Consider the following 11583-nt stretch of genomic DNA (forward strand, 5'->3'; position numbering starts at 1 on the left):
AAAAGAAAATCATAATTAGAGACTACACAAGTGGTTTATCTCAAATAATAATGAAGGAATAATAAAAAATAAAAATAAAAAAACTACAACAGCTAACTAAGCACTTTGTTTGGTTTTGCTTCGGCTTATACTTTCAACAATAATCACATCTCACGGCCGAAAAAAATGATCATAATGCTTCTTTGAAAAGCACTCTTCAAATAGAATTTAGCTAGTAGCGCCGCAGCTTAGAGCAAAGTTAGACGGTCCCTAACATCATCTCATCTGAAAAGCGTTATTCAGACAGTACTTTATCCAACAACATTGCATCCTGTAGCCAAGCAAAACAGTTCCTAGCATTGTCTGCCCAGCAAGGCGCCAGCGGGGGGCGGCCCGACCATGAGGTCGCAGTGCACGCGCGCCCAGTACGTGTACCTCAGCCACCCACCGATGACCATCCTCGTCCGGAACTTCCCCATGAGCCGCAAAGACACGCCATCGCCGCCAGGGGCTGTGCCGTTCTGCCACACGTTGGCAGCATCAGGCGGCAGCGCCACCTCGCTGGACAGCATGTCCACATGGCGCAGCACAGACTCCCCACGGCGCTCCGCGAAGGGCGGCACGGCCTGCGTGGCGATGAGCGTGCTCTGGAAGTAGAGGTCGATCTGCAGGTAAGAGAATTTGAGGTCGATCCTGCGGTTGGGGTTGGAGAGGTTGGCAAGGAAGGTGAGGTCGGCATTCAAGGAGGGTCCGGGGGAGTCGAGGTATGCAGCGTTAAGGGTGGCGGTGGGGATGTCGAGGCGGGGCCCGCGGGGGCGGTAGGCCAGAAAGATTGCGAGGACTGCAACGCCACCGAGGATGACCGCCAGCGAGAGGATGATGCAGAAGGCGGCCACGCAGTACATGATCCAGCGCTGCAACAGCTTCGAACTCACTGACAACCGCTTCATGCGGCCTCCCGGCGCACTAGACGTCGGCGTCGGCGCCATCGTCATACCAATTTGCTGCTGTGTTAGCTCGCTGTAATGGTGGGCGGGCAGTTGACTCTTTCCTTGTTGCTTGTTTTGATCAGTCTGCATGGCGTAGTTGTGAAAGGGGAGGAGAGAAAGAGAGGCTGGTCACTGGTGGCGGTTGGGGGAATAGAGTGGGAGTGGATAGAGGAAGCCGAGGAAGGAGATTAAGGTGGAGGAAATTGGAGGGAAGGAATAAAAACAACAGATGCTCTTTTTTTGGTTTTTAACTACAAATAAATTGGAAGGCAAGCAACCGTAGGATGCCGGGGTTATTCATCAAAACCCGGGTGCACTTTACTACGGTTTCCAAACAAATTCTGCAGCATTCTATTAAATTTATGGCCTTATTTAGTATGTAAGCATGAATCTTAACGTTGGACATACGATTCACAAGGCTAGGAAAGAAATTCAATAGGTTGAAGTAATTATTTGTGAACTGTTATATGCTTCGTTTTGAAGCATCGGATTATTCCACTTCTTTTACATGTGAGGTAATGCGTGTTCTCGGACCAGGGAATTCGAGTCCCGGATGACAGTATATAAGGTGAAATTTAAAGAAGGGTGATAATTTAGAAACAGGTTAAAGTGCAAGAAGGGCTTCTGTAATTTAACTAGAGGTATTTTGTTTGATGGTTGTTGAGAACCATAAACATGCCGAAAAGTGAGTAAAGGATATAATAAACAGTCAAATTTTTCAATACTGCAACACATCATTTCATATATGTGGAATATGTGATGTTGAGAAATCAAGGTTACTAAAACCTGGCAATAGTAACCAAAGACAAGCTCTTAAATCTCATGATCGCTGAAGAAAAACCTAACCCACACTAGTTCTCCCAGTATTAAGTTTTCTGTAACAATTGCCCCAGTACAAGTTGTTCCTAAACTGAATCAACAAAGATTTGTCATAAAAGAGGACAAGTAGTTATCACGAAAGTCGTCGCGATTCCCTACATAATGTAGCCGTTACCACTGAAGATTGTTTCACTAACGACTAGCTATGAAAATGTAAAACATATTTGTTAAAGAAGAAGAAGAAGAAAGAGACGGAGAAAAGTGGGTCATATTAAATACTATTACGTGAATTGTAACTAGCCTTTGAGCAGCCAATAAGTTAAAACTAACCAAGCATCAAAAAACATAAGATTATTTCCGTCAAACGGGCAAACCGAGAAAAAGAAAATTTCTTGGCATGGCACCCCAGTAGCATAAATTTACATCACATTCTCATTATTTCTAACTCTTCACTCAAAATAAAAAAAGTTCAAACAAAAGAGAAAGGTGATTAGTTGACAACATCGACAACAAGCTTACGTGATTTAAGAACAGACCACCTCAAGCGCCGGTAGTATGCGGCTTGAAGAAGAGCAAGCGACAGTACAAAGATCCATTTGAATCCCATCTAGAAAATTTTATAATAGAAAATGTTATATCAACACAATGAAAGAAAAACTATTACAGGCGAAATGGAAGCAGTTAATGGGGCATAGCATTATTACCAGTTTCCTCTCTTCCATCTCAGGTTCGGCCGCCCATGATAGAAACGTCACAACATCCTTACCCATCTGAAATTATGATATAACAAAATAGAGCAAGTTGTAATACCATTCCTTGAAACATTTACGAAAGGGAAGAATTCAGCAGCGTCGGGATACAGGGTTGCTATGCCACATATAGGGATACCCTGGATAAGAATACTAGCTCAAATGGATATCCCCATTACTTATGATTAGGGATGAATAACTAATGATTACCCATAAGGGTGGAAATATTCCACCTCTTTACCATGGAATTGCTATGCCCAACGATTTGACAACTAATTGAGCTATTTGTGCTGCAAAAAAACCAGATGAGTATTTCATCTTTTAGAAGCGGTGAACAGTGAGAATATCTACCAACGCAGCTACTCTTACAACCGATCCAAACAAAGAAACAGGAAGTTACCTGGGATTCAGTTGCAGGAGTACCATCCTCATATTCAATAGCCCCATCAATAAGCATCTTGGGCATAGCAATTGCACCACCAGGAAAGTACGGATTGTAGTGCAATCCCTCTCTAATCTGCATTTTCAATCAACAAACAACTCATTAGCAGTCGAGGTCACAGAAATGATTACAAAGGACACTATAAAATGAATATAACCGTACAACGACAGAAAAACAAGTTAATAACGTAATGCAGATGGCTTTTAAGTGGATAATGTTCTAGCGAGTTCCTTTTCATAAACAAAAGTGAAAACAGCTAAGCCTTCAGACCCAACTATTTGAGGTCCTTTATACCAGGTCATACTCCTAGCTCTAATATAGACAAGTTCTTTGTTAAATCAAAGACTAATAATACTGTTTCCTCGTCACCTCCTCCGATGTCGATTTTGATCCTCCCATCCCCTAATATCAAATAACATGCAATCAGTTATCAATAACCTATGCGCGTGTTTGGCCGTGCAGTCGCTCATGCGTTCGCGGTGCATGATGGCGCAAAGGGCCCTTTTTTGAGAAAGCTTCCCGGGGAGCTTTCTCAAAAAGCCGTGTGCTGCGGCTCATGAGCGGACACAGTGCGGCCAAATAGGCCCTATGTCAACTTTCTCAACAACACTCGAATTTCAGATAATTCATAAAGTATGGTTGATCCTACAGCTATCTTAAGGGTATATGATGATCAACAATCAAATAAATCACTAAAAGTACTACTTAATTATAACCATCTTGCACAATGTGCAATCAACTGCTTCTTGTTGAGCTATATGTAAGGTACTCTACTCCACCAAGGAAAACTTTTTTCCGTCTATGACGACACCTCGAGTCTCAAGAGATCATATTTTCCATGTTCAAGTTAGTCTCTGATTACATATCAAACATATCTCCTAAAAGAAACAAGTAAAGAAACCAGCAATTTGAATAAATCCTCGACAGAGAATTACCGAGATACCAGCTGGAGGATCACGGTAGCCAGTGAGCAGAGCAAACACATAGTTTTGGCCATTGTGTCGTGCCTGCAAAAGAGAAGGGAAAAGAAAAAGGAAGTAAAACAAAAAATTCAGCAGCTAAAAGGCAGGTGTCAACTATACAGGCAACAAAACCTTACACACATTGGCCTTACCTTCGTAATCAAGCTGAGGTCCGGAGGATATGCCCCACCGTTTGCAAACCTTGCAGCTTGTTCATTTGGATATGGCTGTGGGAAACGGTCACTCAACTTACCCGGACGGGTAAACATCTCGCCTTCATCATTAGGACCATCAACAACCTCAATCTCAGCAGCCATAGCCTTTGTTTCCTCCTCAGTGTATGCGACACCAACGAGATCTCGGAACGATAACAACGACATCGAATGGCAGGCAGCACAAACTTGCTGGTAGACTTGGTGTCCGCGCCTAATTCTGCTCACATTTTTATACAATTACAGTATTTTATGAGATAAGGATATTTACAACGCAGCATTACAAGTCACGCAAATTATACAATAATGCTATTTCACTAAACTACTTGCATGATATAATAGTTAGCATACAGGTGAAATCAAACTGCTCCAAAAAACATGTTAAGAAATTTTTGTCATTGGCTTACGATGAATGATCATAAGAGCTAAGAATGCCTTTATGCGGCCACGGATAGTCCGGAGAAGACAATCCATGCTCTGCTTCGTCGGCAGATGCTATGGAAGCAAAGCTTAGAAGGCCAGAAGCTCCAGCTCCGAGCAGTGCTAATGCTCTTAACGAGTTCACACCAGCAGATCCAACTGCTTCCTCATGCTTCAACCAAAACGAAGAGACTGAAGAAGGACCCTGCCAACAGAATTGATAAGATTTTCTTTTCTTAAAAAAAGGAAAATTAAATGCGATTCGCAATGTTGCTCTAATATATACAATAAATGAAGAACAGAGATTGAGAAAAAGGTAAAAGCTGATTCTTACAGAAGATTGCAGTTGAAGGCTCTTCTTGATGAGCTGGCTAATGCGCCTACCGGCAGCCATTGCATATCCTAAGCAAAAAAAACACTGCAAACTTCATAATTGAGAAAATCAATGATGAACATATTCTTGACTAATCATTACTAAATCAGAACTTCAAACCCAAAAAATAAATTAAAAAAAAACAAAAACAAATTGTATGGCACTTAAGAAAGAAGAATTTTCCGGGAACTCAAATTATTCAGCTAATGATGTTCAATCGTCTCGAAGCGATCGTTTATTCCCTAAAACAACAACAACAACAACAACAACAATTTCATATGCGAGTCTCTAATATCTACATATTTACTATCTAGCGGGTCTTTTCCCTATCCCTCGATCGGTGGAACCTCAAATTGCAGATGCTTTGCTCATTATACGAACATATGAAACCCTCTTCTTCTTCTTTTTTCTCTTCCCCTTGGATTTCGCCGCAATCGTCGCAACTCCAACCCAATTCATGAGGCTCCGCCGCCGATCCAAGGAGGCAGAGAGAGAGAGAGAGAATGAAAAAGAGGTAGGGATAGAGAGGGGGGGAGAAAAAGGAAGGAGAGAGGAGGGAGATGGAGAGTAATGGTGGAGGTTACCTTCTCCGGCGGCGGCCGCGGCGGAGGCGGCTACGGCGACAGCGACGGCGACGGCGAACGAGAGAGAGAGAGAGAGGAGGAAAGGGTTTAGCGAACGAGGGGAAAGGCTTCGAGAACCAGTGGGGGTTAGAAGCGTAAATAAGCCAACGTTTAGGACCTGTTTGTGGGCTCCGGAGAGTAGTGGATTTGCCTATTTGGGATCTTTTAAGTAAAACAGTTCCATGAGTATTTATTAAGTTTTTAGTAGATTTTTTCTCTAGTAAAAGCAGAAAAAAAACTGCTGTTTTAAAAATATCAAAATTATATGTTATAAAAATTTAGCTTATTTATTTGTTGAATGTGATTGATGCTAAAGCAAAAATAAAAAATAAGCTAGGTAAATACAAAAATATTTATTTTTGTATTTATATGAGTGCTTTAAAGATAAGTACATGATTTTACCTCACTTCTTCCATTTCTTCTTCTATTTGTTGAATGTGATTGAAATATAACTTAAAATAAAAAATAAGCTAGGTAAATACAAAAATATTTATTTTTGTATTTATATGAGTGCTTTAAAGATAAGTACATGATTTTACCTCACTTCTTCCATTTCTTCTTCTATTTTAAGTTATATTTCTTTTTACCAAGTTATGTTGCAGGTGAAAAGAAAATAAGATTTTTTGGAACAACAAAACACTACAATAACTAATATAATAATCTCCTATATAATATAAATAAATATAGTTAACAAATTTTATTATAATTATGTCCTCAAAAACATTATTTAAAAATAATTTATTTTGGCTTTGTTTCCTACCAGTCCCTCCACTTTTAGTCAAGTTTCATTGGACCCTTTAACATTAGGGACCTTAAACTCTCATCAAGGATTTCGCTTTAGCATTTAAACTCTCAGTAGCATTTTTTTTAAAACAATTACTATAAAACAAAATTTATTTTTTAATATCAAGTTTATTTATAAATTCTTCACACAACACATGTATATTTTAAATTTCTATACAAAAAAATATTATAATTCAATAGCTCTAAGCTTAAAATTTCAGTTTATTAAGATATCTAAGTTAAAATCTTTCGAATTGAATATGAATTGGCCCGCGAATAAAAAGCCGGCTTATCAGCACCCTATTTAGGGCCTAATAATAATTATCTTTGGCATCCAAAACAATATATTGTAGGAAAAACTTCAAAAACCCTCCTGTAGTTTCACTTTTTCTCACTTTAGTATCCTGTGGTTTAAAATGTATCAAGTTAGTATCCTGTGGTTTCGCTCTTTCTCACTTTAGTACTCTGTGGTTTAATATTTTATTCGGAGAAAAATAAAACTACAGAGTACTAACTTGATACAAAAATAAAACCATAAGGTACTAACTTAATACAAAAATAGAAATCACGGGGTACTAAAGTAAGAAAGTGCGAAACCACAGAGTACTAACTTGATACGCTTGAAACCACAGGATACTAAAGTGAAAAAGTGTGAAACCACAGTGTACTAACTTGATACACTTGAAACCACAGGGTACTAAAGTGAAAAAGTGCGAAACCACAGCGTACTAACTTGATAAACTTGAAACTATAGGATACTAAAGTGAAAAAATACGAAACTACAGGGGTTTTTTTTGAAGTTTTCCCTATATTATATATTTCGATAGAGTCAGAGATCGCATTGCATATCCTATTCCATCCCTCTTACGGGGAGTCGTCGCCGTCATCTCCCCCTTCTCCTCCTCCTCCACGAATAAAAGAAGAACTAAAAAGGAGCAGTCTTGCCAATTCTCATGGAGGCGGCGAGAAGAGCGTCAGCCTCTCCCCTCCTCCGCCGCCGGCTGCTGCCGGCCGGCGGCTCCTCGGCGTGCGGTCCGGCGCGGCGGTGGGTGACGTACATGCCGCGGCCGGGCGACGGGGCGCCGCGGACGGTGACGCTGATCCCGGGCGACGGCATCGGGCCGCTGGTGACGGGCGCCGTGCGGGAGGTGATGGAGGCGATGCACGCGCCGGTGGCGTTCGAGAGCTACGCCGTGCACGGCGACATGCCGGCGGTGCCCGGCGAGGTGGTGGAGTCCATCCGGCGCAACAAGGTCTGCCTGAAGGGCGGCCTCGCCACCCCGCTCGGCGGCGGCGTCTCCTCCCTCAACCTCCAGCTCCGCAAGGAGCTCGACCTCTTCGCCTCCCTCGTCCACTGCTCCAACCTCCCCGGCCTCCCCACCCGCCACTCCGGCGTCGACATCGTCGTCATCAGGGAGAACACCGAGGGCGAGTACGCCGGCCTCGAGCACGAGGTCGTCCCCGGCGTCGTCGAGAACCTCAAGGCACGCATACTGCTATTTGAAACCGTATTCGGCCCCCTTAATTTATTCCAATAATTGCATCATACACCCTGCTATAAACTGGAAAACAAACAAAATCAATGCGGAATTTGTCTCATTTCTATAAGAATTGAGGTAAATTTTGCGTCTGCAAAGTACACCCAGCAAAAGGAAAAGATGTGGGTCAATTGAGACACTAGGAAAAGTGCACTTTTCTGGATTGTAATTTTAGCCTTCTTTTAGAACATGACAAAAAGGCTCAAATTATTGAGATATGTAGTTCATGAGATCGTGCTCGAGCAGTACGCATATGCATATGTAATTGTGTGCGCAGTTTCCTATTAAGGACTATTTGCATGACTAGACTTCAAAGAGTAGGTTACTGTATCAGGTCATTGTTGACAAAGTTCCGTTGATGTTTACAGTTAATTGCTTATTGATTATTAACAGAAAGATAACCTTACTGTATACCTGTCTTAACTCTGACCTTCAAACGATTTTACATCTCAAGTTCTCTTAAATCGGCAAGCTTGTTGATCCATTTTGTCCTGGGCCTGCTTACTGACTCTTCAGTTGCACAGTATAGATGTGATCTGATCAAGGTTAGAAGAACTGGTTGGACCATTTTATCACGTACTCCAAATTGCTGGATTCAATCATATCCTGTTCGCTAGCTCGATCAAAATTTAAAAGAGAGAATTTTATATCTTTAAAATCATGACTTATTGTTTATGTTGTAGAACCTTTTGCTCTCGTCATTTTAATGAAAGATTAATACTGAATTGGAGCTTCTGCTTTTGGATCTTGGAATATTTTTTGTGATTCCTCCTGCAGCTTCTGCTGCAGCTTTGCTATTTGTCAAGTGCTCTATTGGAGGTTGACACAAACGGGCATGATAGAGAAAAAGATAGTAAGAGACAGTCGATGGTTGCTTTATCAATTTTCATTGGAATAGTGTTGAAACTTTTAAGTTAGCAGTCACTAGTAACCAATTGCATCAAATAAAGGCACAGCAGCTAATCATTTTTTTCCCATTATCGGCCATGTTCATCCAGTGTTCTTTATATTTGTCTCTTTTTACCTCACTTAATACTGTTTTAGGTGATAACAAAGTTCTGCTCGGAGCGCATTGCCCAATATGCCTTTGAGTTTGCGTACCTGAACAACAGGAAGAAAGTAACAGCTGTGCATAAAGCCAACATTATGAAGCTCGCAGATGGTCTTTTCCTAGAATCCTGTCGTGAGGTTGCAACAAAGTATCCAGGGATTAAGTATAATGAAATTATTGTGGATAACTGTTGTATGCAACTTGTTTCAAAGCCTGAGCAGTTTGATGTCATGGTATGTCCACAATGTAGTCTGTGTTTCTGTTGTGCACGTAGATTGGATTCAATCGACGGCTAATTTATTGTTATTTCTATTTGCAGGTTACCCCAAATCTGTATGGAACTCTGGTAGCGAATGTAGCTGCTGGTATTGCTGGAGGAAGCGGTGTGATGCCAGGAGGTAAATCATGTCCTTCTGATTCAGGCCAAGTTTGATGATGTGTTGCTCAATGCACCCATTTTGATGCTTTAAGGAGTTCAAAAAAATCTGAAACCTCTTAGAACATCTCTCCCTTAATTTGATGAAATGGTAGAAAACCGCCACCAGAAGCATCTGCCATTTAATTCTTTGGTTTCGGTTTTCACTATATTTCATGGCATCAGAAAGGAAAGCTCTAAAGCTTTAAAATGGGTGCGTTTGGCAACACATTCCCAAACTATGCCTTAGTTAATACATTAGGCCATCTAAGTTCATTGGGCAACATTGGCCTTAGTTTATGGCAGTGCTAGGTTGAGAGGATACATGTGCAATTTTAAAGTAGACCCCTGAAGGCGATAACCCCGGTTTATCCATAAAGCATAATGTTCTTTATGTTTATTGCTACGCTTTTGAGGTATCTTTATACAACATTGTTGGTCCTTTAATTTCTTGAAAGACTTGCAGAACCTATAGCTGGCTAATTAGAGAAATCTATTCAATCATCTCTATAACCATTTTCAGTTGTTACCACTATTAACTTCTTTTAAAGATGATCGTTGTTACTAGCATAATCTTTAGAGACATTTAGACCATAGTGGGTGGCTCTGGTTTGAGTCCCCTAAGTTATACCTTGTAGTAGTGAATCTCCCCATGCTAGTGGCTCTTTAAGTGGGAGAAAATCTTCTGTATAGCACCCATACCACATCAGCTATATCTAGCTAATTAAATATCTTCTTTTGAGAGAGAAGTACAACAAAAATAATTTTTTTATAAACCATGTTGGAATGGATAAACCTAAGGGGGAAATTGCAATTGGTTGGGCCACACCACGTAGGATATGTGGTTGGCACATTCTAGACTTTTCCCTTGAAGTTGAGCCAAGTTATCAAATCTTAAAGTCAAGAATTTGGTTGTTTGTGTTGTTGTAGTGTGGATTTGATATTTCACTCCTCATCAGTTTCTCAATAGAATCTGTTGAATTATCCAGTGATGATATAATTACTAACATTACACACCGACCTCCAGGTAATGTGGGTCAAGATCATGCCATTTTTGAGCAAGGTGCTTCGGCGGGCAACGTGGGGAACCCCAAAATCGTGGAGCAAAAGAAGGCGAATCCTGTGGCACTTCTTCTGTCATCGGCAATGATGTTGAGGCATCTGCAGTTCCCCTCATTTGCCGACCGACTAGAGACTGCCGTCAATCGAGTGATCTCGGAAGGCAAGTACAAAACCAAGGACTTGGGAGGAGATAGCTTGACCCAAGAGGTTGTTGATGCAGTCATTGCAGCGCTCGACTGAGGTTGCTCTCATCTGTCATAGGATCGTTTTGATCAGGGCAATCAGCAAACTATTTGTTGGAAAAGTGTATATTTTCCTTTCCTTTTTTTTTTTCCCAAGTTCATTGATATTTTATTTAGGCATCTCCCACTTCTTGCACTGGTTCTGGAGCTCGTGGGAAAGGCATAAAAGATGGATTATTTTGTGCAGCTGTTCACTGATTCCTCGTATCCGTGGGCATGCATCGAAATGCAATTTCGATAATAAAAAGGTTCTTTTAAACTGCCTTATGCATTTGAATGCAGTTTTTATTCTAATTATAGCTGTCACTTCTCTCCCGCCGAAGAGTAATTATTCACGGGTGAGTACTTTGGTTGTCACTTTTCATCTGTAATAAATGACTTGTAAATCTGATGATTGAAAAAGTGCTTATAGGAAGAGTTAATGAATGGCTGCTGATCATTGTTGAATTCGTAAGGCTTTCAACTCATGGTGGTGTCTTGTTGTTTCTAAGACTGTGTTATTTCTAAGACTTTGTTTGGTATTGAGGTCTGTCTAATGCTATTAGATAAAATGGAGTTAAGGAAAAAGCATGTAGGGATATATTTCTGCGTTCTCCGGTAGGACCACAGAAAATATATCGTAACCAACTCATCGTGATACGCGGAACGCAATATTATGTACGAAAATAAATAGAGTATTTTTTTATTGTCGTTTCTCACCGCACGTAATGCAATCTACCGCAATCCTAAATGAAGCCTAAGTCACCTCTCCAGTTTGAAACTAAATTAACTAATAAGACTCACATCCGCGCCTAAGCCAAAATTATCAAAATCAAGTCTTTTTTTGTTTCACCTTTCTGAGTGTTAAAATCTAACACACTCCCAACAGTCATGCTTTACCATGAATAATAATAGATGATGCAACGGATAGCATACTATCTTTCT

At 40.8% G+C, this 11583-nt stretch overlaps 3 protein-coding genes across 5 annotated transcripts; 1 reads left to right on the forward strand and 2 right to left on the reverse strand.

Annotated features, from left to right (window-relative positions):
- LOC109710906 (uncharacterized protein At1g08160-like) lies at positions 40-1562 on the reverse strand. Its single transcript, XM_020233713.1, has one exon. The coding sequence runs from the start codon at positions 1056-1058 to the stop codon at positions 333-335; it is 726 nt and encodes a 241-aa protein (XP_020089302.1). The 5' UTR covers positions 1059-1562; the 3' UTR covers positions 40-332.
- Positions 2076-5696, reverse strand: LOC109709793 (cytochrome c1-2, heme protein, mitochondrial-like). 2 transcript variants are annotated; one of them, XM_020232116.1, is made up of 8 exons: positions 5530-5696; positions 4907-4990; positions 4560-4777; positions 4093-4372; positions 3914-3985; positions 2937-3053; positions 2492-2557; positions 2076-2394 (listed from the first exon to the last, which is right to left on the reverse strand). In XM_020232116.1, the coding sequence occupies exons 2-8, from the start codon at positions 4964-4966 to the stop codon at positions 2278-2280; spliced, it is 930 nt and encodes a 309-aa protein (XP_020087705.1). In that variant the 5' UTR covers positions 4967-4990; positions 5530-5696; the 3' UTR covers positions 2076-2277. The 2 variants fall into 2 exon arrangements, with proteins under 2 accessions (XP_020087705.1, XP_020087704.1); XM_020232115.1 differs by having other exon boundaries at positions 4907-4974; positions 5530-5695.
- LOC109710820 (isocitrate dehydrogenase [NAD] regulatory subunit 1, mitochondrial-like) lies at positions 7202-10953 on the forward strand. Of its 2 annotated transcripts, none has more exons than XM_020233596.1 (4): positions 7202-7835; positions 8934-9173; positions 9260-9338; positions 10383-10953. In XM_020233596.1, the coding sequence occupies exons 1-4, from the start codon at positions 7305-7307 to the stop codon at positions 10655-10657; spliced, it is 1125 nt and encodes a 374-aa protein (XP_020089185.1). In that variant the 5' UTR covers positions 7202-7304; the 3' UTR covers positions 10658-10953. The 2 variants fall into 2 exon arrangements, with proteins under 2 accessions (XP_020089185.1, XP_020089186.1); XM_020233597.1 differs by having other exon boundaries at positions 8946-9173.

This window comes from Ananas comosus, linkage group 5, assembly GCF_001540865.1.
Source record: "Ananas comosus cultivar F153 linkage group 5, ASM154086v1, whole genome shotgun sequence".
Lineage (NCBI taxonomy): Eukaryota > Viridiplantae > Streptophyta > Magnoliopsida > Poales > Bromeliaceae > Ananas > Ananas comosus.